This window comes from Triticum urartu, chromosome 1, assembly GCF_003073215.2.
Source record: "Triticum urartu cultivar G1812 chromosome 1, Tu2.1, whole genome shotgun sequence".
In the NCBI taxonomy this organism is placed as follows: domain Eukaryota; kingdom Viridiplantae; phylum Streptophyta; class Magnoliopsida; order Poales; family Poaceae; genus Triticum; species Triticum urartu.
This window is the reverse complement of record NC_053022.1, coordinates 141,437-168,335: the sequence shown is the minus strand read 5'-3', so window position 1 is coordinate 168,335 and position 26,899 is coordinate 141,437. Positions and strand designations below refer to the sequence as shown.

General features: G+C 46.1%; 3 protein-coding genes and 1 pseudogene across 3 annotated transcripts; 3 read left to right on the top strand and 1 right to left on the bottom strand.

Annotated features, from left to right (window-relative positions):
• The first annotated feature begins 5,315 nt into the window (after window positions 1-5,315).
• LOC125505934 lies at window positions 5,316-7,811 on the top strand (annotated as a pseudogene).
• A 928-nt stretch (window positions 7,812-8,739) lies between these two features.
• On the top strand, window positions 8,740-12,821 carry LOC125541031 (serine/threonine-protein phosphatase 6 regulatory ankyrin repeat subunit B). The gene is made up of 13 exons (XM_048704531.1): window positions 8,740-8,899; window positions 8,985-9,047; window positions 9,137-9,310; window positions 9,466-9,597; window positions 9,737-9,876; window positions 10,258-10,344; window positions 10,694-10,819; window positions 11,105-11,257; window positions 11,350-11,397; window positions 11,533-11,634; window positions 11,957-12,127; window positions 12,260-12,339; window positions 12,445-12,821. The coding sequence occupies exons 1-13, from the start codon at window positions 8,872-8,874 to the stop codon at window positions 12,515-12,517; spliced, it is 1,377 nt and encodes a 458-aa protein (XP_048560488.1). The 5' UTR covers window positions 8,740-8,871; the 3' UTR covers window positions 12,518-12,821.
• Window positions 12,822-15,228: 2,407 nt separating this feature from the next.
• On the top strand, window positions 15,229-18,752 carry LOC125541020. The gene is made up of 2 exons (XM_048704522.1): window positions 15,229-15,433; window positions 17,920-18,752. The coding sequence occupies exons 1-2, from the start codon at window positions 15,244-15,246 to the stop codon at window positions 18,486-18,488; spliced, it is 759 nt and encodes a 252-aa protein (XP_048560479.1). The 5' UTR covers window positions 15,229-15,243; the 3' UTR covers window positions 18,489-18,752.
• Window positions 18,624-25,663, bottom strand: LOC125541008 (putative disease resistance protein RGA3). Its single transcript, XM_048704513.1, has 4 exons — window positions 25,474-25,663; window positions 24,186-24,480; window positions 19,659-24,073; window positions 18,624-19,456 (listed from the first exon to the last, which is right to left on the bottom strand). The coding sequence occupies exons 3-4, from the start codon at window positions 24,034-24,036 to the stop codon at window positions 19,371-19,373; spliced, it is 4,464 nt and encodes a 1,487-aa protein (XP_048560470.1). The 5' UTR covers window positions 24,037-24,073; window positions 24,186-24,480; window positions 25,474-25,663; the 3' UTR covers window positions 18,624-19,370.
• Window positions 25,664-26,899: the final 1,236 nt, after the last annotated feature.

Genomic DNA, 26,899 nt, shown 5'->3' with positions numbered 1-26,899 from the left:
TCCTCTTTGTTTTATCGTTCCGCTTTGTTTCAACCATCAGTAAATATGCATGTATGTGTGCAAGTCATCTATATATGCTTTGTGCTTCTTTCTATCATGTGTCTGACGTGCTCATGCTGAGGGGATATCAGGTAATACCACCTATTACATGCTCCCATGCTAAAAAAATTAAAAAGTCACATTAGATGTTTCAAAAAAAATTGAAAACAATTATGGATGTTCACAAGACATACGTTTATAACCCCTAAAAATTCAGATCAAAATTCAAAATATACATTGAGAAACAAAAAAGACAAAACTGTATGTGAATAGTGTCATTCCTGACACTGTTCACGTTTTGTCTTCTTTTACACTATTTATTCTAGATTTGTCATTTTTGTTTCTCAATAGGTATTTCAAATATGGGTTTGATTTTTTATGGGTCGTAGACATATGTCTTGTGAACATGCACAAAGTTTTTCAGAATTTTTTTGAAACATCTAAAGACGCCATCTCCGTCTCCACCATGGCACCACGCTGGCTGCCGGCGGCTGCCACGTCCTTAGGATCATAGGATACTCGCAGACCAAGCTGCTCGGCGCGGGCGCGTCGGCCCGGTCCTGCCAGGTCGAGGCGGTCGGCCAATGGTGGTGCATCTTCTATTACCCCAACGGGCACCTGGGGCAGAGAAACGACCTCATCTCCCTTGCCTTCGAGCTCGCCCACAACAAACACACCGGCCAGCCTGAGCCCGACCACGTCAACTCGGTCGCGTGCTTAACTCTGGTCCCTCACCACGGCAAGCAGCCGCCAGCGGCGCCGCCGCACACCGTCGAACTGTCGAGGCGGTTTACGTTGAATTGGGGTCAGTGCTTCCGGTTCATCAGGAAGGAAGAGCTCGAGATGTCGGAGGGCTACCTCGTGGACGACTACCTTGCAGTCCGGTGCGACATCGACGTCGTGTATTACACGTGGGCAGCGAGAGACCGTGCGCAGGACGTGGTTGCGAACACCACAGCGATGGAGTTGTTGTGTGGAGGTCACTGTGTAGGCGCGAGCAACCCGGGAGGAGGGAAGATGTTCCATTCATTGACACACTGATTCTGTAACTCCACAAAAGAACACTCATTCTATAGATAAACAGAACTAAAATTAGAATTACCAATGACCAGTTCATGAAATTATTTTACATTCAGGTGGTTTTAAAATAAAAATTAATTGGCGTGACCGTACATGGGCAATTATGAATGATTTTTTTAACACAGTACAGACGCAAGCGCTCATATACACGCGCATACACTCATCCGTATGAACGCACACACGCACACCTTACCTTATGAGCACCTTCAAAAGACTGAGCCGACATATCATCTTCAAATTTACGAAGTCACCGTAGGTATCTCGTCGTCGACGAGTACGTCTCCTATGTGCAGTTTGTGCATCTATGTCAGCTCTTTGTGCATCTATGTTGTGTGCAGTTTGTGCATCTATGTCAATTCTTTTCCACGGCAAACTTTATTGCCGAGTTACATTTTAAAAAGAGATAGGAATTAAAGAAAAAATGGTGTAGATTTGTAGTAAAACCCACTGGCTATTGCAACCAAAAGTACGCACACGTATCATTAAATAATAATTTGATATTTAGAAAAAAATAAGGTACACCTAAAAATTTACTGAAATTTTAAATGAAACCTTTTTTAATGATAGTAACAATAAAAAGGTGTTGGGAGACAATTATTATCAGTAGCAGCAACAAATTTTGTAACATCACGCTTGGTTTTGCGGCATGATGGTACGGCTTTGCGGGAACAAAAACATCACCGGCGGGGCGGCTGACCTTGAGTGTCAAAAGACTACCTTGAAACGTTCAAACATTCGACCACAACATCACCGGTCTTGTAGCTTCATCCGGTACTTCGAGGGGGCACCAGTTGCTCCAAGGCGTCGCTGGGTGTGGCAGATAATGCTCTAAGATGGCATGCTCGTGCAAGGGCGCCCATGCAGCTATGAAATATGAGTCCCCCTGATTCACAACATCACCCCACAGCAACTATGTCAATGATGTGTTGGGGCTGCAACGCAGGCGATGCTGTGCGGCGACGGGTGCAACTTGGGAGATGTTGCAACTGCAACGTACGCCATGTTGCGGAGGCTGCAATGTTGGCGATGTTGCAACCACAAAATGGGTGATGTCGTGTGGTGACGGGTGCAACTTGGGAGATGTTGTGACTGCAACATGGGGACATGTTGCGTCGACCGCAATGTTGGCGATGTTGCGATTTCAACATGGGCGATGTTGTGCGGCATGACTAGAACTTGGGATATTTTCAACTACAACATTGGACATGTTTCGATGGCCGCAACATTGTCAATGTTGCGATTGCAACATGGACGATGTTGTGCGGCATGACTAGAACTTGGGAGATTTCACTACAACATGGGACATGTTGCGACGGCCGCAACATTGTCAATGTTGTGTCGCGATGAATGTTTGCAACACTCACCTTGTTGCAAACCTCCCAAGCGCAACATGGGTCATGTTGCAAATGACGGTGAAACATGAGTCATGTTGCAAAACGGTGATCACCGCTAAATTGCTCGAGCCACGCGTTAGCGCCCGCCAAAAAGAATCGGCCAACAGAGTTGCAGCATTGCATGTCTAGTTTACAGCAGCGCCGACCAGGCCTTGCAGCGCCACGCGTCAGGCTTTACAGATGACCGGTCTTATAACGACGTGAGTATGCGGTAGCGCCAACCGCCCTTTGTAGTGTCCGCGCTACCGACTTTCCGATGCAACAAATATTACATTGATGTAGCATGGCGAGCCAAACACTTGTATCACATGAAAGAAAACACTTTGCAGCATGGATCATAATTGCATTAGACACTTATAATCAACCCAAAAGAATGTAGTCAACATTTTTTTAAGCCAGAATGTAATCGACTCTGTAAAATAAAACGAATAAAAACCGATGGCAGTGGACACCAGATGAGAGAGAGAGAGAGAGAGAGAGCATCATCTTCCTGGGCGTGTTGGTTCGACGGGATGCAGCCATGCATGTATACACACTAGTGGTTGGGACGCCGTTTAGGAGATAGTTGTGCACATTTTTTCATTTAAAAAATACATGAGGTCCTTGCCTCCATCTAAAAAATATCTCAAAAAAAAGCCTCACCTCCATAATAAAAAAATAAAAAAGGAAAAAATTATCACCATGAGCGAGCGCCACTTTACATAGCCTTCATTAAAAAAATACATGAGTTCTTACCTCTATTTAGAAATAAAAAAATACATCATCTCCATGTGAGAGATGGAAACCCAAGTAGGTTGACATACGGCGGATGGTAATGCGAGACTTGGGTTGTCACGTCATCTCCAGCCGTAGGTTGACGTCAACCTACGGCTGGAGAAGGTTTCCCGCAGCGCAGACAGGCCCTAATAATCAATCTTGGGCCAGCGACCAGCTCATCATAACAAATTAGTGCGTCTGATGGCTCTTCTCTCCTTTCCATAACGGTGAGGAAGGATCGGGCATGTTGTTTTTTCTTTCAAACACAACAGGCGCCACGATCCTGTTGCAACGAGAGCCCTTGATGGGCCCTCGCAAAGCAGCCGTGGTCGACTATATTTGCCACGGGCTCTAGCCCACCACCCCGATGTACTACCAGCTCAGTAGCTGGCTGGAGCGACAAGCGCGCACCACCACGCTCGGCTGACGCGCGGGAGGTGACAGCCTTCCAGCTCGATGAGGTGAACATCCCAGCCGTAACCAATGCCCAATCAAGCCCAAGCCAAAGCTTTCTCTCCTCTCCTACTACCGGCCATGCCAAGGCTTCTCGTTTCTTTTTCCTTTTTTCTTTTTCGAGCAACCGTGCGAGTTCCTCCTCACAGCTTTATTTTTTTGGCATATGCCTATTTTTCTTAACACAGTATAGACGCAAATGCTTACATAAACGCATATACATCCACCTCTATGTATGAACACACGCGCGCGCATCCTACCCCTATGAACGCCTTCGACAGACTGGATCGGCACATCATCTTGAAACTCGTATTATTCCTAGGTACTACTTTGCCAATGCCAGCAAGTCAATAACAATCTCTTGCATGCACAAATTATTAACAATTTCTTCGGTAACAACTAGTTTAACAACATTCACAAATTATTGTCAAGTCATAGCTACTTCTATTATTGTCGACTCCATTCACGAATCATGCACGGAGTAAGAAAGGTTTCACTTGACTAAGATCTAGAAGAGCACTCGAAATACGGCTAGACAGCGGATAAGCCAACTAATGACTTTTTGATTTTTGATATGCATCACAAACTGAGTCATGACTTTTATTTGACATGGGATTCCTAACAATTTGATCTGCTATGATAAATGATGGATGCCTGATGCATATGCCACCAAGAAGGTGAGGGTTTGTGCACACCGATGGATAACTTCACATGGACATGAGGTGTATCTCAAGCAAAGTATTATTGTCATGGGCTAGTTTATTTGCAGCAATTATTATTTTTACAGATTTTGTGACATGTAGAATATTTCAAAGGTGAACAGGACAATCATGGGCATGGACACGCACATGACTAATTTGTGCAATTGCAATTTCTGACCCACTTGTCGTGTGGATTTGTTCCGTGACAGTGTAGTGATCACGGATAGCACGATTATCGAGCTCATGAGTGACCTGCTCTGCCGCTATCGCGTCTATGTAGTATGCATCATTTGGTGTCAGGCGTCATAGAATAGTACAGAAAAGTCTAACTATGACGTGGCAAAAACACATCTTGGTCCACGTAGCGTGGAGGTGAGTCTGGGACGTGCAGGGGCTCCAGAGATGACGCACAGCGGTGCTTGGCGACCATGCAGTGTGCCGACACCGGGCACTCCAAGGCTTCCTGCATCACGACCGCCTCCTGCGCGCGGCTCGTTGTCCTCCTCCCAAACTCCGCCTCTGCCGCCATCCTCCTGCCTTCTCTCAAGCGCCACATCCTCATTGTCGCAATCGCCGGACGGTGGCGAATCTCCTCTGTGCGGTGTGGGCGTGAATCCATCTGGTCGGCGGGAGGGTGGGAGAGAGTGAGCGATAGAGAAGAGTGAGGTAGAGGAGGAATGGATAAGCTTTAGATCGGTGCATTTCATCGATGGGCGCTAGAGCGTTCGGTTTTTTTTAATCATTTTCTGATAAATTTCGTGGCATGCACATGCGGAACCATGATGAAGGTGTCCTCGCCTACTATGCTGTGCAGCCCTACCACGTGCCATTGTTTAAAGTTGAGCTCATGTCATGTCAGTGTGGCCATCAGGCAGGCCATGTGACTTTCCAACTTGTTTATTCATCCTCGTGGGAAGCGCGCGGCAAGAAGTGAGAAGACCACCGAGATCTGAGTCTGCCGGCCAGGAAAGAGAGCGCCGATGGCCGCCGTCGCCCCCGCGCCGGAGGATTACCAGGCCGCGCAGGCCGCCTACAAGGTCCAGCTCGTCGCCGCCCACGTGGAAGACGACGAGCTGCGAGGGAGCTGTTGCTGCTGCGGTGTTGCTGGCTTTTGATCGTTGCTAGATCAAATCAATCGAAGCTGTATACACACGTACAAGCTAGCAAGCACACAGGCTCACTGCTTGATTGATAAACAATGCTTATGCACTGTCCCGCTTTACGTGTGTACGTGAATCACTAGTAAGCTAGCTAGATTTGCTTCGAGCAATCAACTTTTCCAGCGCCGTCGGCGAAACACAGCGACTTGTAGACTTCGACGAACAAAGCGTGAAGACACCGAATCGATATGATGGCCAAAGGCTCGTATCGAGCCTTGCTTCTCTTTGTTTTGATCTCTTTACGTTGTACAGATTATAAGGGATATCTTGAGTATATATACTAGCTCAGCTGGCTAACTAGCTGTCTTACTCGGTTAGGAGTTCTAGCACTACACGGACACGTACTCGAGACGTACACGGTGTCATGCTTATTCCTTACAGGTGCTGCGTCTTCGTCTCTGGCGAGGCGAGCCACATCTTGGTGCCGCCGGAGGCTCGTCGGACGGACCGAGCCGGCAGCCAGGCGAGTGCTCGTGGCGGTGGCCACCGGCACGGAGCCGCTCGAGGCGGCCGCCGCGGCCGACATCCTCAACCGCGCCGGCGCAATGGTCACCGTCGCCACCGCGTCCGAGGGCCTCGTCGTGGAGGCCGGACACGGGGTCAGGTTCGCCGCGGACGGCAGAGTCGCCGGCCTGGAAGCAGAGCAATTCGACCTCATCGTCCTACCAGTACGTGTGCCCAGTCAAACTAGTGTGTCAGTGAGTGTCTGTCATCATCATCCTCAGTTCACTACCACCTTCTTATATGATGTTATTATTAATATTAAGGCCTCCTTTGATTTGGAGGAATTTTATAGGAATTTCATAGGGTAGGATTTTTATAGAAAAAATTCTTATAGAGGTCTTTGGTTTGTAGAAATGGAATCCTATTCCTATTGAGAAAATCTTCCTATCTTTCACATTTCATAGGAAAAACATTAGCATAGATTCAATGGAAAAAATCCTATGATGTGAAACAAAAAACATCTCCTTTCTTATTCCTACTCATAGGATTTGAGTTGCATGTCATCTCATTTTTTATGATTTTTCTATTCCTATAATTTTCCTACCCTATGAATCAAAGGAGGCCTAATTTGTGGAATTTTCTTACATATGCAATTACTAGTATATGCGCCCCCAGCAAGGAGTCAAGTATACCATGCAAGAGTACAACGAGATCCAATGGAAATGCACCGGCACACCTCAGGTTATTGTGCCGGTTGCCGGCGGCTCGGAGGAGATGGAGGCTCTCAACCTGATCGATGTCCTGCGGAGGGCAGGCGCACGGTCGCGTCAGTCGAGGACACGCCACGCATTGTGACCCGCCATTACAAGCTCAATCTGATCACCGATGTGATGCTAGAACAGGCTGCTGAAATGGAGTTCGACCTCATCGTCATGCCGGTAAGTTCGAATTGAGCTGAGCATTTCTCTTTTTCTTTCAAAGTGGGCAAACCCCGGCTGTAATCAAAATTGATGCTTCTGGGACTACTTGAGTGATATTGTTGTTAAGTTGTATCTTGTATGTGTATATGTATGCATTATAGGGTGGTCTTCCTGGTGCGCTCAAGTTCACCCGCACGGAGAAACTTGTGGGCATGCTGAAGAAACAGGCAGAATCTGGTAGACCCTATGGTGCAATATGCGCTTCCCCTGCTTACGTCCTCGAGCCCCACGGTTTACTCAAGGTACTTAGCCCTTTTTATGTGAGTTTGATGCTTTTCGGCTTGTGTTTTCCGCCTTTCCTTTTTTTTTGAGACAAAAGATGTCATGTATTGATATACTAATATGGTGATGGGGCAACTTATCTTGTCATTATAGGGTAAGAAAGCAACATCATTTCCACCCATGTCGCACCTCCTTACAGACCAGAGTGCGTGCGAATACAGGGTCGTCGTCGACGGTAACCTTATCACGAGCAGAGCACCAGGGACCGCCCACAGAGTTCGCCCTGGCAATCGTTGAGAAGCTATTTGGTGAGGAGAAAGCGGTCGCAATAGCCAAGGAGTTGGTTTTTATGTGACAATGTGGTAGGCAATGCCCATTTTCCATGGCTACTATGGGGCTCTATCTAGACTGGTCACTTGTACATTATAAGCTTTAGGTACCTATATTCCACAATGTCGTCCAATATGTCTGGCGAATGCCCCTGTAATCCTGGTTGGTTGATGATTTTATTAATTCAAAGTCGGGCTAGGTTCGAGCTCTTCTCAAGCTCGGCCAATAACTTTTCTCTAAAAAGAAGAGAAAGTAACGAGCAACATTATAGTTGAAGGGCAATTATTTTCTCAATCTGCAAGGAGCATCAAAGCAAAATGAAGCACTTCTTGCACTTTTTGCAAATGCCGAGTGATCCTTTATGTGAAAAAAATAGAAGGAAAATTCTCCTCCAAGATAACCAGACCTCCCCACTTGGTTCCTCATGCTCGAGGTGACATTGCTAGTTGCGGGTAGGTGTTCAAATTAAAACAACGTGTAAAAGGACCAGTGGGCCTTCAGTTGTTGCAGGGAAGAGTGTTGCGGTACCACCGACGAACCTTCAATGGCGGTGGATCGTCGACGAGGCCAAGGTGGAGTTGGCAGGCGGATGTCGTCTAGAAGAATATGTGATGGTGGTTGACCATAGTTTTAAATAGCCGGCTATAGCTCCGCTATAGCCCGCTATAGCCTCTTCAGCAGGGTGCCGCTAAATGCTCACCTTCATAAATAGCCTACTATAGCCCGCTATAGCTGATTTGGAGGCGCGCCGCTATTTTTTATAGCCTGCTATTTAAAACATTGTGGTTGACTGAGAATCTCCTATGACGGCACACTTTTTGAGCAAAATGTTGTCATTGTTTTCAGGGAGCAAAATGTTGTCACTTTCTTTATAAGTGGGCTAAGAAAATGCCGCCTCTCTATTTTTTAACCGAAACCGCTCATTAAGAGGTCATCATTGAGCCATCGGCTCCCTTTTAAGCTTCTTATATTCAGCTTAAGATGGTTATTGAGCATTTTTACCTTTTACCGAAACAAATAAATTAACATATTTGTTAGGCTAAGGGAATTATTCTGGTTTTTTTTCAGTATATTTTATTAGACAATGTTTTTAGCATTATTGCAGAGGAGAATGGGCATCGGTGGACCGAGCCTTACAAACGGGCCGGGTCAGCAAAGATGGGCCTCCAAGCTTCGAGAGCCACCTGGCCTACTTCCTCCACGGTAGCAATCGTCTTCGTCACATAGGTTTCTCACACAAGCTCTGAACCCCGCCGCCTCCGGAAGCTTCTAGAACCTTCTCCCCCTCTTCCCCGCCTCCGGCTCCGCTCCCATGGCCGACGCCGCCGACGCCCTCTCAGGTACACGCGCCTACCTCTCCAGCTCTCCTATCCTTCGTAAGCAAAGAGATCTCCCGCTCAATCTCAATCTGGTTCGCTGCTGCAGCTCGGAGCAAGGTGCAGGGCTTCCTGGAGGCCGCGTGCTCCGGCGACCTCGAGGCCCTCCGGAGTACGTCCCCCGCTCCCTCCTCGGTTTTGCTTTCGCGCCGCTCGGCACGGCTTGCTAACCTGCTTGATTTTTTGTTGTTGGTGGTGCAGAGTTTGGGTCCGCGCTCGACGAGGAGGGCAAGGGCGCGGCCGCGGTGGCCGCCGGCGTGCGGGACGCCAACAAGCGCACCGCGCTGCACTTCGCCGCGCGGGAGGGCCAGACCGAGGTCTGCAAATTCCTCGTCGAGCAGCTCCGCCTCCCCGTCGACCCCAAGGACGACGATGGTAATGCCTCCCCTCATTCCCTAACCACATGCTACATGATGCGGTGACCCTTACTACTCCTTGTGTTGTTCTGATTCATTCATAATGTGATTGTGCAATTCAATTTATACTTGGTATGGTAGTGATACATATATTATCTAAAATCAATTGTGCAGGTGAAACTCCACTCATCCATGCCGCACGGCAGGGCCGCCTGGAGACGGTGGAGTACCTGCTCGGCCGCGGGGCCGATCCTTCCGTCGCGTCTAACATGGGAGCCACGGCACTGCATCATGCTGCAGGGATAGGTAAAGATGATGCTGCGCCTAACGCTGGTGCTCTGTGTATTCTCAATTATACTGACTCATGACGCTGATCGATAATTCTGTATGTTGAAGTGGCGAGAATATCTGAACAAACGTGTGGCGTTGATTTTTCCTGTTACAGGACACATAGAGATTATGAAGATTTTGCTTGGCAAGGGAGTTGATGTCGAATCCGAAAGTGAGTCCGGTACTCCCCTTGTTTGGGCTGCTGGTCATGGACAGCTAGACGCGGTCAAGCTTCTGCTTGAACACAATGCTAAGGTGGTAGCTGCTGGTCTATGCATTCTCTCCGCCAATTTGTTAATCTGAGTTTTCAGTTTTTCAGTGCCACCTTTTCGAAAAAAAAGTTATTCAGTGCCAAGGTTCAGTGCAATACTCCTGACTATGTGGTGATTTTAGCCATTAATTAACTAAAGCAGCAACTGTCTTTAACCATGCTATAGGGGAACATGCTGCCATGTCATTCTGCAGCATCTTTAATAAGATTTGGACAACATTTACTCCTAAATTTATAACTGTGAGCAGCAAAAACCTGCAGCATGAATTAATTTACTGAGGTTTTGTGTATGAATTCAATTTAGTTAGGTGGGTTTCAGCAACTTTTGTACTCAAAACTAGTTCTTATAAACCTTGCTTTTGCAGCCGGACACCGAAACTGCTGATGGTATCACTTCGCTGTTGTCTGCTGTTGCTGCTGGTTCCCTCCCATGCTTGGAGGTTCTAATCCAGGTACATGATTGGACGTTTAAGGATTTGTTTGATTTGGTTCATTTTCGTCACATAGATTTCATTGCTTATTTTTGGTTACTGGATGCTCTGTTTTCCCTGTTAGACAATGTTGTTTGTGCCTTGGGAATTTGGCAAACATGCACATGAATTGGAAATAAATATAATATTTCTTTATTACTGCAATGCAAGTGGTAATGTGTATACAAGCGTACAAAGTCGAAGGAAAAGATTCAAATGTTTATTCTAGTTTTATTGTTGCCATTTTACTTCTGTTTATGCATTGATATAGTAATACACAACATTGTTTTATATATTTGTTTAATAATTAACTTAATAATGTGCAACATAGGCAGGTGCAAACCCAAATGTCACTGCTGGTGGAGCAACCCCATTGCATATCGCTGCAGACAGTGGAAATCTTGAAATGATCAAATGTTTGCTTCAAGCTGGAGGTGACCCAAATACCTCTGACGATGTAAGTCACCATGTCTGAGTACTTCATGTAACTTGCCAAGTGTGGTGATGCCATAATTTATTTTATTCATAGTACCCATCGTGTGTAATCATGGTGACTCTGCATTCATTTTAGCTAGACCGTCCAATTTCCTTTGACTGTCTTATTTATGCAAACCAAAAGTGTGGAAAATAGTAATATTCCATTTTGAAACTTATTCTTCCTGGGTAGTAATTATTTAAAGCAACATTGCCTAAACCAGTGAATCTAACTGTTGATTACCTTTTCCTTCTTTCTTTCCTGCAGGATGGATTTAAGCCAATAGAGGTTGCTGCTTTAAGGGATAACCTTGAAGTCGTTGAACATCTTTTACCATTGACATCTCCAATCCCAGGTGTCTCAAATTGGACTGTTGATGAAATAGTAAAATACACATCATCTAAAATGGAAGAGGAAAAGGTGCCACTTGAATTTTTTATATCCTCGTATGTTCATGAAACCTCTTTACTTTGCAAATTCTGTCAACTTTGACATCTGCATACATTCTACAGGCGCAAGAAAATGAGTCAGCCAGTTTACAGAGACGACAACCCGTTGAGGTGCGCCATTATTGTATATGCTTTTTTTATAAAAATCAAGGAATCTAGTATCTATTATAATAATAGTCGACTTGAAAAATTCAACTGTTGATTTTCACTGCACAAGTTTTACTCGCCTAAACAAATGCCATGCAGGTGTCACCTGAGGCGAAAAAGAGATCATTGGAAGCCAAATCGAGAGGTGATGATGCATTCAGAAGAAAAGACTTCCTAGTAGCAGTGGATGCATATACACAGGTAAGAATCGTTTTTTTCGAAAGCTCTTGTGGTGGACAAAAAGTACTCTAGATGACTAGAACTTTAGTTGTAAGTTCACATGCCATCTGGGTATGGATGCAATCCCAAGCTAGCCAGCTTTCATTTATCAAGTGTTGTAAGTTTAGTAGATTATATTACCTCCATCCCAAATTGGTTGTCTTAGATTTGTCTAGATACAGATGTATTTAACACTAAAACGCGTCTAGATACGTCCATATCTAGACAAATCTAAGACAACTAATTCGGGACGGAGGGAGTACTACATTGAGAGTCATCACAACTGAATGGAACTGCATTTCAGGCCATTGAATTCGACCCGAATGACCCCGCGTTGCTTTCGAACAGAAGCCTTTGTTGGCTGCGGGCAGGGCAAGGTGAGCGTGCCCTGGAGGACGCGAGAGCATGCCGAGCACTGAAACCAGACTGGGCGAAAGCTTGCTTCAGGGAAGGCGCCGCGCTGCGCCTTCTGCAGGTTTGTCACAGAGACGCACAGCAACTGGACACTTGTTCCCTGCTGTCCTTGTTTCTTTTTCTCTTTGTGCGGCTACATAAGCATACCTGATGACCCAAGACTACTCTTGTTGTGTTGTGGCTACACCGACAGAGGTTCGAGGAAGCCGCGAATGCGTTCTACGAGGGGGTGCAGCTCGAGCCGGAGAACAAAGAGCTCGTGAAGGCATTCAGGTAGTGAAAAAGAGAGGAAAAAACTTGTACCAGTCGAAAATGACGGAGGAACTTCTATGCTCTGCTTTTGTTTTACTCATTCGTGTTTGTCGGTCGTGACAACAGGGAGGCTGTTGAGGACGGGAGGAAGTTCCACTCGGCCAACAAGCCAACAACAAACGGAACAAAGTCAGAATGAGGATGGCGGCGATGAACTGAACAAAGCCGTGCTAGTATCAAAAGCCTGTATGAGTATCTCCGTGGAATCGCATTGGAGATCCGTTTACTTTATCGAGTGGTAGGGAGGATGAGTGGAAGCGGCGATGTTTGCGAATTCTATTAGAAACCTTGGTTGGGTTGTGTGACTCGGTTAGCATTCCATGGGTATGAGTAATGTCTTAGTTAGTGTAGGACATACAAATTCCCTGTGAACTTGTGGTGGATTATCCTTTGACATTGCCAGCATACATTCTCTTTAATTGTTTCTTTGCTGCTTCTTCCAACTTTCATCTACTCAACACTGGAAACAAATTGTAGAATTTGTTACTCCATCCGTTCTGAAATTTTGGTGATGTTCTCCAACGACGTGCAATATCAATATGGCAGTAAATAAGAAAGAAATATATGGCTATTATAGTCATGATGAAATGTTCTACATTAGAAATGTAATGATATTATTTTTGTTTTGCTGGCTCTCATTAAACACTTTATTTAGGATTGCGATAGCCAGCGACTGTTTGCTGGCTAGAATGGCAGTTGCAAATGCGTGGCTGGCATTTTTAGTGTTCGGGGGATGGCATTTTGTTTATTTTAGTGCATTTTTTGTCCGAACACTGTCACCGTTAGATCTTGTTCATGTGGCTATGAGTGGGTTTGCTGGGGATTTCCTCCTTGGGGAACGGCTGCTATGTATCATTCCCGTTTGTTTATTGGGGTAGCCCCCCTTTCTGAATTGACCAAGAAATTGTCATTTTTAAGAGGAAATGGTTATTACATTTTTTAAACTATGTACATCCTTTGATCCGTATTTTGACGGCGTCTCCATGCAGTGTTGTGTACTCCCTCCGTTCTGAATTACTTGTCGCAGGTATGGATGTATCTAGATGTATTTTAGTTTTGGATATATCCATTTTGCAACAAGTAATTTGGAAGGGAGGGAGTACAATTTTACTTAAGTGTGCAACTGAGCATCTGACCCAAAGTTGTACTCCTACATACTATTTTGTGCAACTTTTCTTAGCATGTATGACTTTTTAGAGAAACACCTATTTGCCATGTGGACGCAATCGCACGCGCACCACAAGTACAGATAGCAAATTCATTTAGATGCATAGCCATGTCAAAAAGATTGCACAAACTTAGCTGTCACCATCTCATCATCCGGGTTTTGATTTTGTTGGCACCTCCAGTGGTCGGTTTTGACGCCGAGGGAATCTTCGCGCTCGTGGAGAATTATGGTCTAGTTTGTGAGGTTTTGGATCCTCTTGTCATTCATCTGGGGCGATGCAGGTGACAATGCAATGAGATTAGTACCTCCAACCCCATCCTCTTGGTGGTGATGGTAGCTTCAGTGGCGTCTTCGTAGGCAGGGCCGGTCCTAACTTTTCGGAGGCCCGGGGCGAACGCAAAAAGTGGGCCTAATATAGTGAAATAAATAAATTACATCGATACAAAGCATAATCAGCGCAAAAAAAAAACAAAGCACATCGTTTTTTTCAGCCTAAAAACATCTCTTTTTTCATTACCAAATAAAATATATCGGATCTAACTTATCTGCTAGCATTTTCTTTCTTCTTTTCTCAAAATTATGTTTTTAGGCAACATTTTACAAGAAAGGAGTGGAAATACCTGAATTTGTCGAATGAAAAATAGAAGAAATTCAACTATATATCCAACCCAAGCATATCGGATCTTCCTAGGGTCCCCGTATCCTCAAATATAGAAGACGTGTCAGTGAATCGCTAGAAAACTAAAAAAACAGTACAAAGATGAAGCGGAAAAGGACTCTAAAATTACAAGAACTTTGTAGGCTTTTGACCCAAGAAGCTGTCCTGTTGCAACTTGCAAAGTGACCGTGCTTATGAAGTGTTGCCTCTGCGTGCTACTGCTGCCGTCCGCTACATGAGAATACTTATAGGCAAACCCATAGGGGAGTGAGATGGTGAAACTCAAAATGGGTCAAAGAAATCAGCTACAGCAGTAATATCCATTATTTTGCTAGACATGCTGGGTGATTCGGGAGTAGGAGCAGAACGGGGAACGAGCATACCGAGGGAGAAGAAACGACGGCAGTTGGTGTTACAAGATGAATCGATTAAATCAAAATTGGGACAGTGCTTTCACAATTCACGTAACCTGCTGCTTTTTTAATAGTAGAACGAAACATGCTGATTGGACTTCAGGCTTTATAGTACATACTCTGGGTCGCCCCCCCCCTTCCCCCCCCCCCCCCCCCCCCCCATCAGGCTGGGCCCTAGGGCGTCGCCCTTCTTGCCCCTACCCAGGGACAGCCCTGCTCGTAGGGGCACATGGTTGGTTCCTCAAAATATGATCCATTGAGCTATGTGTGGGCGGGGAGGTGGAGGTGTCGGTTCCACCTTGGTCGGCGGCGATGGCCTCGTCAATAAGATGGCGTGTCAGTATGTTTTGTCTCGATGTGGGATTGTGTCTCCTCGGTCGGCCTTCACCTTTTTCTCCAAGTTGATAGCGTGATTCCCATTTCCTAACAGATCTTCATGACTTCCCAGCCGCAAATAGAACGGCTCGCTCACCCCGCCCGCCGAAGTGGACAAGCCCGGAGGTGGGGTAGGACGCCCTATCCGATTTGGACCTGTTTTGCAATTTACGCTTCATCCAGGCTGTCCTTGTAGTTTTTATTGTTGTTTGTTTATTATATATTATATTATAACATGAGTATATGATTTTATGGTCATTATTATTTGGACCGTGGGTTTTCTTGGTCGGTGGGATTCAGCGTCCGCGTCATCAATCGTCTGTTTGCTGCTCCTCCTCCTGTCCGTCCGTCCGCCCGCCCGCCCGCCCGCCGAAGCGTCTCGCGGCCCCCTCCACCGGAGCACCCCCTCGCCGGCGAGCAGCCGCCCTCCCCCTCCTCCCGGTAAGAATCCCCAGCTTTGCTTGGATCGCGCTTCGATTTCTCGCTCACATACCACCTTCCGCCGTGAAGAGCCGAGCCGAGCCGGATCGAATCCGGCCCGGCCAGGCCGGATCTCCCCCGTGCGAGGCCGGTCTCGCCCCCCGCCGGCAGCGCGCGTAGGCGCTACTAGGTAGGCAGGGCCGCCATGGCGCTCCATCGGGCGGGCGCCCATGTGTTCCGCCACGGGATTCTAGGGATTTGGGGATCGATCAGGGAGCCAAATTTGGGGATTACTTCCGCCCCCGTCCCTGGAGCCTCAGGGACGATGCAGATAAATCGATGATGCCTCAAGGCGGTACGTATAGCTGTATGGAAGAGGCCAGGCAGATTGCCCAAATTACTCCATCATGCTACATTGTGCGCTTGCTTGCTGGATCGTTGATATCCAACAGCTTCGTCTTGGGCTCTGCTCTGCTCTGCTCTGGCCAATGTTTCTGTCCCCGTCTGGCTATCTACAAGCTTGGAGTTGTCATCAGTTTATTTATGCGCGTTATCTTTTATTTTACACACAATGCTGTTGCGAGATGGCTTAAATTTGCTATGTTCAGATGCGTGTTTGTCTGTTTATGTAGACCTATTTACGTAAGCAGAGCCCAGATTGTTCATCCGACTGTATTAGATAGGACTTGATGTTTGTTTACCTGTAATAAACTCTGTAGAGGTGCAGTGACAAATACTTTTTTCACCCTTGTACACACAGAAACCAAATTATCCACCTGGTTATATTCGCTATGTGTTGTTTGTTCCTCTGTAAAAATCTGTGTAGAGCTCCGTGTATAAATAATGCATCTAAATAGTGTTGAGAACTGTTGTGCAAACAAGTCTCACCTGGGAAGGAATTGTAGGAAGATTTGTTGGTCTGTTTGATTAACGACGTTACTCCATATGTTGAGAGAATCGTTAAGAAAATACCCAACTAAAATATGAGGATTTGCACCTCCCCAACAGTTTGTGCCATGGCTGGCTAGGCAGGCTGTCTTTAATCTTTAGATATAGAACCCTTCTACCCAATTACAGGGGCATGAGCAACAAAGCCAACAATGAAAAGAGAGAGACCGATATGTTCTGGACATATTCTCCACTGTTGGCCAAATCTGGTATCCTTTCTCCTCAGGCATGAATGTCATCTAGCTGCAATTAAAATTCCTGTGTGCGGGGTACCTTAACGGGATACATTGCTATGGAAACTCATCCAGATCCTTCTTCACCTCCAATCCATTTATCCATTCAGTCTGTTGCTGAGGGTTCTGTTTGCTGCCTTTCCCTTCCACGGTGTACTATAATACTACGAGCAGTCGGTTCCTACCCCTGAATCAGTATGGGCTAGTATTTGCTTCTGTAATAGCAGCCAGTAGAACAGCTGTTTCTTTAATGTTGCAGAACATCCAGTTTCTATTTCTTACTTTGTACATGTTCGCTTATGATATAGAAGGTTGAAAAATAAAATGGTGATCCTGCTAATAGATCCCTGACCTTTTAACTGAAAAGTACTCTGCAACTGTGGATGCCCTCATGTTGTCAATGTAGAATTCAGTTTAGAGCCCAGATATTTGTTTTGTTATGTTGTTTAACATGCTTTCATGAGGTCTTCAATATTCGAACTGGTTGTGCGATTTTGTTGTTAAGAGGAATTTTACGAAGATGTGCTTGTCTGTTTGATTAAAGAAAGAATGTTACCCCCATAATTTGAGTGGGATTATTTACAAAATACTTGAATAAAATTTGAATTAATCAGATGCACCTCAACAGTTTGTGATCTGGCCGGCTAGGTAGGTTGAACCCTTAGCCAAAATTACCAGAGGGGGTGGCCAGGAAAATTTCTTTTGAAACTCGCCCGCATATTTCTTCATCTCCAATCCATTCATCCATCCAGTTTGTTACTGATGGAACTGTTTGCCGCCTTTCCCTTCCATGGTGGAGTACTAAGTAGTAAAAGCACTCAGTCAGTATATTTTCCAATCAGAAATTCATGCACCCCTCAGTAAGTATGGGCTAATATTTGCGTTCTGTTAGAGCAGCCAGGAGCTCTGCTGTTTCCTGAATGTTCCAAAAAATCAGTTTTTTTTTACTTTGTACATGTTCCTTTATTCTTTATTAGGATATAATAAAAGATTGACAAATGAAATGGTGGCCATGCTAATAGATCCTTGACTTTTTAACTGGAAAGTATTCTACAACTGTGGATGGCATGCCCTCATGTGTTAATGTAATATTCAGTGTAGAGCCCAGATATTAATCATTCTGTTATTTAACAGGCATCATTTCATTTGAACTGGAAAGCTTGCGTGTTCAGGATTTGTGCGATTATGCTGTTAATGCACACCATTCATTCAGTATAGGGCCCAGCAATTCATTTTGTTTATCGTGCTTGAGACCTTTGTTTGCTTGAATTAACCTTCTTAAATCTTGCTGTTAATCCGTCACTTTTCCTCGTGATGCTGTTTCAGGATTCTTGTCTGCCATGGGTGACTACACAATCCGGATAAGCACCAGCTTGATCGAGCAGCTCGCGCGCGATGACGAGAAGCAGGTGAAGAGGAGGACCAGGAAACCCAAGCCTAGGAAGGTCGTGGAGCAACCAGAGGAGCCTCAGGACAATGGCAGGGAACTTCCAACTGAACCCAAGAGCAGCCCTGCCCCTGCCCCTGGGTGGTCGCTGCCGCCTCCCATGTACCTGCCAGTGACCCCTGCTCCTCCACAACCGTCTCCTGCAATCCAGGAGGTGGAAGCCATACGCACGGTGGTGGCGGAGAGCGAGAAGGTGCTGGAGAAGCTGCAGAAGAAGGAGGCGACGATGCGCGAGGAGCTCACCAAGAGGGCCAAGGAGCTGCATGACAAGGAGTTCAAGCTGCCCTACCAGAACCCCTCGCCATGCACCGACGAGAGGGCGGGCTGCGCCGAGTGCTACAGGAGCAACGTGCAGGACCCGCTCAAGTGCGCCGAGGCGGTCAAGAGGTTCGAGGCTTGCGTTCGCATGGCGAGGCGGGGCGGTGCTGCCATGGGAGCTGCTCAGTAGTAGCGCTGGAGGAGGGGCTGCGAGTCGGAGCTGAGTGAGTGAGGTGTCGAGCACACGATTTTGCATCTGTCGGGATGATTGATTGAATAACCTGCCTGGATTTTTGGTGAGACCTGAAACACCATCAGTTGTAGATTAATTCTGGTAACGGATTGCTACTGGTGTTGGCAACAAGAGGCCATGAGTGTCCTTGAATTTGGGGCGTGGCTCCATGCTACTTGCATACTACAAAATGAAACATGAATTTGCAGGGTTCAAAATTAATGTTTACTACATGCATTCTGCTGCAAAATTTGCGGGGTTCCTTGGATTTTAGTCCGTTTGTTTGGGATGAGTCTGAATAACCATTGTATGTTGATTCTTCCACGTCGCATACATTTTGCTGCAAAATGAAACATGAATCGCGGGTGCAAATTAATGTGATTTAGCTTCAGCTGCGGCATGCTGCTGCTTTGCTGGTTATTGGTAAAATCCATGTCTGAGTGGTTGATAAAAAATTATGGAACCTTGTATATGTTGTTAGGCATAAATATTTGGGTAAAACAAACATCTTGTATCCTCCCCAGTCTTTTGGTGTACAAATTAAACATTGTATGGTGCAAGAAGCTATTCAGATACAACACTGGGCTACATGACAGGAATGGTGTACAAAAGATGAGATGGTCTTGGCCTGGGATGTTGATTCAGAGATGCCCGACTCAACGCCAAGCAGCAGCAGCCGCGCTACACCGCAGGCCCCGACAGTTCTCGACCGAGAGCGGACTGCGGCACAGTTCAGCTGTAGAAGCAATCACAGGCCATTCCCCTAGCAGAGCAGAGCAGAGCAGTGCAAGAATCAGGGATCGGGCCTGTCATTGAATAGAAGCTGAATGACCTTCAGCTTCAGCTCCGGCAGGCCTGCCTCCGCTCACGGACTAGCCTCGGTATTTCCTTCCATGTCTTCGGTTTCAATGATTTGAATTCCGTTACTGCACATATCACAAGCGATGTCAGAAAAAAAAAACTTGTACAAACTAATGTGTTATATCATAATGTATAGCAGAATGGCAATTCAAATAATGGAGAAGAAACTTTTGCAAACGTGTTGACCATTATGTACAAGGGATGGAATGGATGACTGCATCTGTTTGTTAAATGTGGCAAAGATAGAAGGACGTGCAGCAAGCATACCTTTATAGCAGGCATCTAGATTTTTGCCGTCAATGCTGCCCAGTTGCTGCTGCAGGCATCTAGGGAGCTTCTTTATAGCAGGGCAGGCTCTAATTTCAAGATACCCGAGAGAACTGTATACTTGCGGCTCATTCGGCAGGGATGCCAGGGTACTGGATTTTTCAAGATCAAGGTATTCCAACGATGGGGGGTGCTCTCCCGACAGACACTCCAGCGATGTCAGCCCACTGTTGCCAATAATGCGCAGTCCCTTGAGGGGTGCAGGCAGACGGAGAGTCCCACCCAACATGCCAACACAGTCCCGTATTATTAGACGTTTGAGATGGGGAGGAAGTAAATGCTCTCTTGCAGTTGGTGCTGTTGCTGCTGCTAGTGGCTGTGGCATGATTGGACTTCTGCTTCTGGAGGTAGTGGCTTCTGGTTTCTGGAGCCCACCCAGCTGGCATGATAGGACTTGAATACTACTGCAGCCATCAATTCCTAAGGTCTTTAAGGATGCAGGCAGATTTAGAACCGCTGGTAAGCTTTCACATCCAACTAAACGTAGATATTCTAGGCATGGACAAAAGTGATTCATGGGTGAGGATGGCAACTCTGATACAGCTGTAGGCACGTCTGCCTCACTGCTAGAAGATACTTGGACTAACTCTGCCATGCCCTGCTGCTTGCTGAATATGGACTCAAGCTTAATGCACCTATCAATAACCATTTTCTTGAGAGATGCCGGGACGTTGAACATCTCTACTAAACTTGGGCAGTTTTGTAAGTAAAGACACTCCAGACCTCTCAGGTGTTCACTCCTTTCGGATGCCAATGGCTCAAGAGGAGCTTGTGCATATCCAGTCAGATTTTCACAGTTTGTAATCAGTAATGTCCTCAAGGATACCAAGCTTTGGAACACATTCTCTGGCCAGTGGACGAGCACATCACATCTATCAATTTCCAAGTTTTCAAGGTGTACAAAATAGTCACACGGCTCTAATGCACCTGATCCAAAGAACAAGTTGCGGTATCTTAGCTTCATAACTTCAAGAGGGGATTTCTGGTTCCATTTCTCCTTGCTGTCCACCGGTACAATTGAAGTGTGCTCAACCTCTGATGTTGTTTCTGTGTTTTCTAGCTTCAGTATCAGATTGGTCAATGAAGGCAAATATCTATCTACAAAATCGGAGATCTCTTGTCTACCATCTTTAATTTTTAAGACACTGAGTTTTGGTGCTTCGGGTAAATCTATCATCTTGGGGCACTTCTGAACTGATAGTTTCTCAAGTTGAGGAAACAATGTCCCTTCGACTGCATCCCATCTCTGAAAGCTTCCCAAGAATTTCATTCTGAGCACCTTTAAGGCAGGAAAGGCTGAACGTACCAATCTATAACCACCTTCACTACATGGTTCTTGAAGCAATGGTGCTTCAGGTAAATCTATCAGCTGTGGGCACCACTGAATTGATAGTTCCTCAAGACAAGGAAACACTATCTGTTCTCCTTGAGTCTCTTCGACTGCATCCCATCTTTGAAAGCTCTCCAAGTATTCCATTTTGAGCACCTTTAGGGCAGGAAACGCTGAGCGTACCAATGTATAACCACCTTCACTACATGGTTCTTCAAGCAATGGTGCTTCCGGTAATGCTGTCAGCTTTGGGCATTTCTCAATTGATAGTTCCACCAGACAAGGAAACAGTATCTGTTCACCTTGAGTCTCTTTGACTGCATCCCACCTCTGAAAGCTCTCCAAGTTTTTCATTTTGAGCACCTTTAGGGCAGGAAACGTTGAGTGTACCAATGTATAACCACCTTCACCACAAGGCCCTTGCAGCAATGGTGCTTCAGGTAATGCTACCAACTTTCCACAATTACTAATAAACAACTTCTCAAGCACAGGAAATATTGTATGTTCTTCTTGCCTCTCATCTATTTCCCACCATCTCACAAAACCCAACAAATGTTCTAGCATAAGCACCTTCAGTTTTGGAAAAGTGAAGATTGCACTGCATCTGAACAAAATTTGCAATCCTTCACAATGAAAAAGATGGATCTCAACCATGTTTTGCAACATACCCATGCACTCTCCTCCATAGGAATGTATCTTCAGAATCTGCAGCTCACCATGTGGTTCAAAATTCTCGAGCAACTTGCTGTTACAAACAGAATTCCATCTTAATGTCAGTTCTCTGAGATCCTTCTTGTTTCCAAGGTTTGCCACTTTTGCCTCTGCTTCCATAACATTCTCTACCTGGCATAGCTCTAGCTGACCACCAATGTTTAAATGCTGCAGCTCTACAACATCACTGCAATCAAGGCCAGGAACTCCTGCTACAAAAACTGTGAGTGTCTGCAGCTTAGTTAGATTCTCAAGTCCTGGAGGCATGCTCTTCAACCCCGGACATCCATGAGTGTATAGGTGGCAGAGGGAAGTCATATACTTCATTTGCATTGGAAGTCGATCAAGATAATAACAGTTGGAAAGGTCCAACACTTGCAGGTTATATAGAATACTTATATCCTCAGGAAGTGCTTTGATATAACTTTCTGAGAGATCAAGGTACCTCAGGTGATGCAGATACTTTGGTTTGAGTAGAAATGATTCAGTTCTCAGACAGAGCTTCAAGGCATGCAAAGAGCTATATTTTGATAGATGCTTCATTGAGCTTCGAATAGGACTATCGCATACCAGTGTTTGAATGGCAGGGGACTTTTTCTCCAAAGAATCATTCAAAATACCTTGTGTTTCTTCACATGATAAGAACAAATGCCGAGCAGTATCTGACAGCCACTCGATTTGACTTGGTTCCTTAATTGCAACGACACATTCCTTTCCCATAACAGACATTGCAATATCATGCATAAGATCATGAATTTTGCATGTAGTTCTGAAACAATACTGCTGATCTTCCATGTCACCCTTAAATTCCTCTATGTCCAGAAAGAATGACCTTGATGCTAGCTCACTGAAAATATGTTTTCCAACGGTTTCAAGACTATCTTCCTCCTGTTCTGGGATAAAGCCATTTGCGATCCATAGTTGGATAAGCTTCTCCACATTAATCTTGTAATCCTTGGGGAATATGGCACAGAAAGCAAAGCACTGCTTCATGTGTGCTGGCAAATCGTTGTAGCTAAGCTTGAGTATTGGCAAAATTCCAGTTTCCTCAGTGCAAATACTGCTTCTAGATGATACAGCCTTCCATTCTTCCACGCTGGTCTTGGTACGAAGTACAGATCCCAGTGCAGTTGCAGCTAGAGGAGAGCCACGGCATCTCTCCACAATCTCACCAACCATCTTGAGTAGCTTGGGTGGCTTTTTATTCTCTGAACTAAATGCTCTGTCTAAAATAATTTCCTTTATGAAGTTATCCTTCAAAGCATTGAGATTGTAGGTTCTATCTGTGCCCATAATTCCAGCAACTTGTTTATCACGGGTTGTTGTCAACACTGCACTACCTATGCCACCATGCTGAAGACAGACCTTCAGCCTTTCCCACTTATGGACCTCTCTGTTCCAGACATCATCCAATACAAGGAGATACCTCTGCCCGCTGACCAGTTTTTGAAGTCTATCCAGTGCTGGTTTGTCTGTGTCATCATTTTTCTTGGGGGATGCTTCAACTATACTCTTAGCCACCGAATTCACATCGAAGATATCAGAGACGCAGACCCAGAGCTTCAACGGAAAATGCTTCTGAATTTCAGGTTCATTGTATATGAGTTGCGCTAATGTGGTCTTGCCAAGGCCCCCCATTCCAACAATGGGAACCACTGCGAGATCTGCATTGCTAGCTTCACCAAGTAGTATGTCAACAATATTATTCTTATCTTCATGTCTGGATCTGCTGGCAATTTCTTGCGGGTCGATGATGACATAATCTGTCTGTCTCCACTCCTTGGACACTGGTGTCTGCCTCAACTGATTGGACACCAACAATGTTTGCCTCAACCCAAAGTCATGCATCTCTGCAATGAGAACATTGATATCCTCCAGAATCCTGGAAAGCTTGCTACCCATTCTGTGACGGAACATAACACGGTTGTGGGTAGGGAACAGTTTTATCACATCAAATCCAAGCTTTTTGTAGTGTCCATTCTTCCTGGCTTCACGGCGAAGTGCTTCATATTTGAATTCATCAAAGACTTCATTTGCCTCATAGGCTACTTTCTTGAGCTCCTGGAGCCAGGCTTTCGCCCCTTCTCTGTTGGCCGTCGCCTGCTCCTCGGCGTCAGTGATGACGTCCAGGATGATAGGAAGTCTGCGTTTCAGAATCATGTGCTGCTTCTCCATTCCCTCCATTACATTGTACTGGTCGAGGAGATAGTTGGACGCCTTGTCCCTGAGCATGGCAACCAGTGGCCGGAGCGCCATGGTGACCACCAGCTCCACCATTGGAACTCTCGGAAGAAACTCCTCCAACACAGATGCACTGCAGAAATTAATGAAGAAGAGAATGGTGTGAGCAAGACGTTTATAAGTAGAGCTTGGGATCTGTTCTTGAACAAATTACAAGTCAAAATCTAATTTGCAGCCATAGTTACCTTCACGAGCTCCCCCCTGATTAGCACCCAGGACCAGCAATGCAGCAGCAGCAGCAGCAGCGAGGAAGACGTGGTCCTCACAGGCACGTCGGCGCCAGCTCCAGCATTGTATCGGCGGTAGCAGCAGCAGCAGCAGATTCAGAGCCTTGTCGGTGCCGGCGACGTGGCGCAGAAGCAGGAGGCGACTCCGGTGAAGTTATGGTGGCCGGCGCTGAACGGATGTGTGAGCGGGGCTGTAGGCAGGCTCTAGTCCGGAGTTTGGAGACTTTTGTTAGATCTTGAAGCTTTTGGATGCCTGAGTTGAGAAGAGAAATGTTGTGAGCGGGACGAGCATAGTGCTTGAGCTCTCCAATATACAACGGTCGTATGTAGCCTGAGATCTGTTCTCGATCAAATCACAGCAAAAATATTTAATTTTGCCATTAGCGATGCAGGCTTTAAAAACGCCCACTTGCAGGCATTTGAGACAGCGTGCACTGCCATTACAAAACGCCGATTTGCAGGCACGTCTGGTGCATCACATGAGTAGTGACCCAATACAAGGGAAAAAAAGTGATTCGTTTCTCATTTTCGTCAGTCATGACACGGGGTTCACGGCCTTGACATTTACAAGCGTGCTACCAATGCCTTGCCATCAGCATCAGTACCCAGTTGGTGGCACTTATTCACAAGTTGTGCTGTGAATCCATTGCATCAACGTTCCATCCACTTGGGTTCAACATATTTGCAATTGAATCTAACGCCCCAATTCTCTTTTCTTCCACTCTAAAATGTACTGAAATACATTTTAGCCGGATGTTTACGGTATACAATGGTCGTATACAGCCCCAGATCTGCTCTCGGGCCAATCGCAAAAAGAATATTTAACCTGGCCACCGGCGACGCAGTGGCATTACAAAACGTCCACTTGCAGGCAGGCAGGCAGGCAGGCAGGCAGGCAGGCGGGAGGATAATTTTGTTTCAGATACTACTAGGTTGGATGCATTTCACGTGGGCAGTCACATGCTTGTCACCCAGGACTAGGAGGAAGAAAAGTGTTTAATTTTTCAGTTTCGTCAGTGATGGCATTTGTCTCACATAGTTGCAAGTCGATCCCATCCCACCTACTGTATTTGCAAGCTGTGCTGCCTGTAAATGTAAATCTACCGAACCATTTGCAAGTTTCGTTTTGAGCTACGAACCAATTAGACTAGCTAGAAATAGCAGCAAAAGCTAATACAAATTGTAACAGAGGATGCAGAAACAGATTTGAGCAGAGCGGCAGCAAGTGAAGGGGAAGGGTACCTACATATTTGAACAGAGCAGGCCGGGAAGGGGTCTTGGAGGCCTGCTGACGACGGAGGTCGCCGCCGCCATGGACGGAAGGAGGGACGGACGGACGGCGAGCAGTGGTGGTGGTGAGGTGGGAGACTCGCGGCGCTACTGCCAGCACGAGGCGGTCGGGGCGGCCGGTCTTGGAGGGAGGAAGGGCGGCCGGCCAGCCTCGGTGGCATCGGCGGCGAAGAGGAGATGCACACCGGCACAGTGTGGGTGGGCTGGGCTGGGTTGGGCTGGGCTTATGATTCGGGGGCCTCAGCAAAAAATAGAGCCCCGTGACACCTATTGTGATGGGCTTAGGACTAGGGGTCCTCAGCAAATTCTAAACTGACGAAAGTTATTTAGACCGGTGAATAGTGGTGACCGTTCATCAGGCTGTGCCACGACAACCCCCTTTGCTCCTCTCATTGGCGGTTCGCCGAGGTCGAAAGCAACCCTAGAGTCCATCGTGCTGCTGCAGAGGAAGGGATGTCGGCCAGCGACATCATTCTCTCCTTGGATGCCCTTCCCACGCCCAAGGGACTTGACTCCAGTGGTTCCACCGACCAACCCCTTCTTGTGGGGTTAAACTTCCGTTTCAACCTGTTTTCACTATATGTTGGTCTTTTTTGGGCCCTATCTTTAGGGCCCGCCACCAAACTTGGTGTTCTTCCTCGTCCTTTTTGTACACTTGTGCAAACTTTCATTGAAAACAATTTAGATCTAGATTTATAACAATATTATTATGAACTCAAGGTCAACACTAATAAAAACACATGGTTGGTTAAGTTCCTTGCTCTTTTTGGTTCTTCGTGTGCTCTGGAAGGGCAACGATTACACCAAGATCACGACAAGTGACTCTTGCAATATTTTCGCTCGGGCTCGACCACTTCGTGTTTCTTTGCGACTCGCGTGGCATACGACCCGACATTTTTCAATGCCAAGCTCACCATGTCTTGCAAATGGGTGCACTCCCCGATGAGCACAACTCCATCACTTAGATGGCGGACGCTATCAAGGTGCTAAGGAGGGAAGAGCCGACGGTTTTGTTTTGGGCGACTCCGTTTACCGGTGCCTTGACTTGCTCAAGGAGCGGGCCGAGTTGATATGGGTGCACAAGGTGGGCCATGACAATGAGTATATCATTTTGTGCCTTCCTCTTTCTTTCTTTTTTTTGCATGGTGTCGCTTCCTTTCTTAGACCGGTGCCCCTCCTTACAAAAATTATGTATCCGGTGCTTAGGTGCCAAATGGTAGTGTTTTTGTACAAAGCACACACTGGAGCAAGTGAGTGAAGTAAACGGGCTGGCCCAAAAACAACCCTCTTGTGGAAACATGTTTTTGAAAGTTTCTAGAAGCTTTATGTCAGGTTTTTCTTGTTCAATGTTTTTCGAATTTTTCTTTATTTTAATTTTTTTT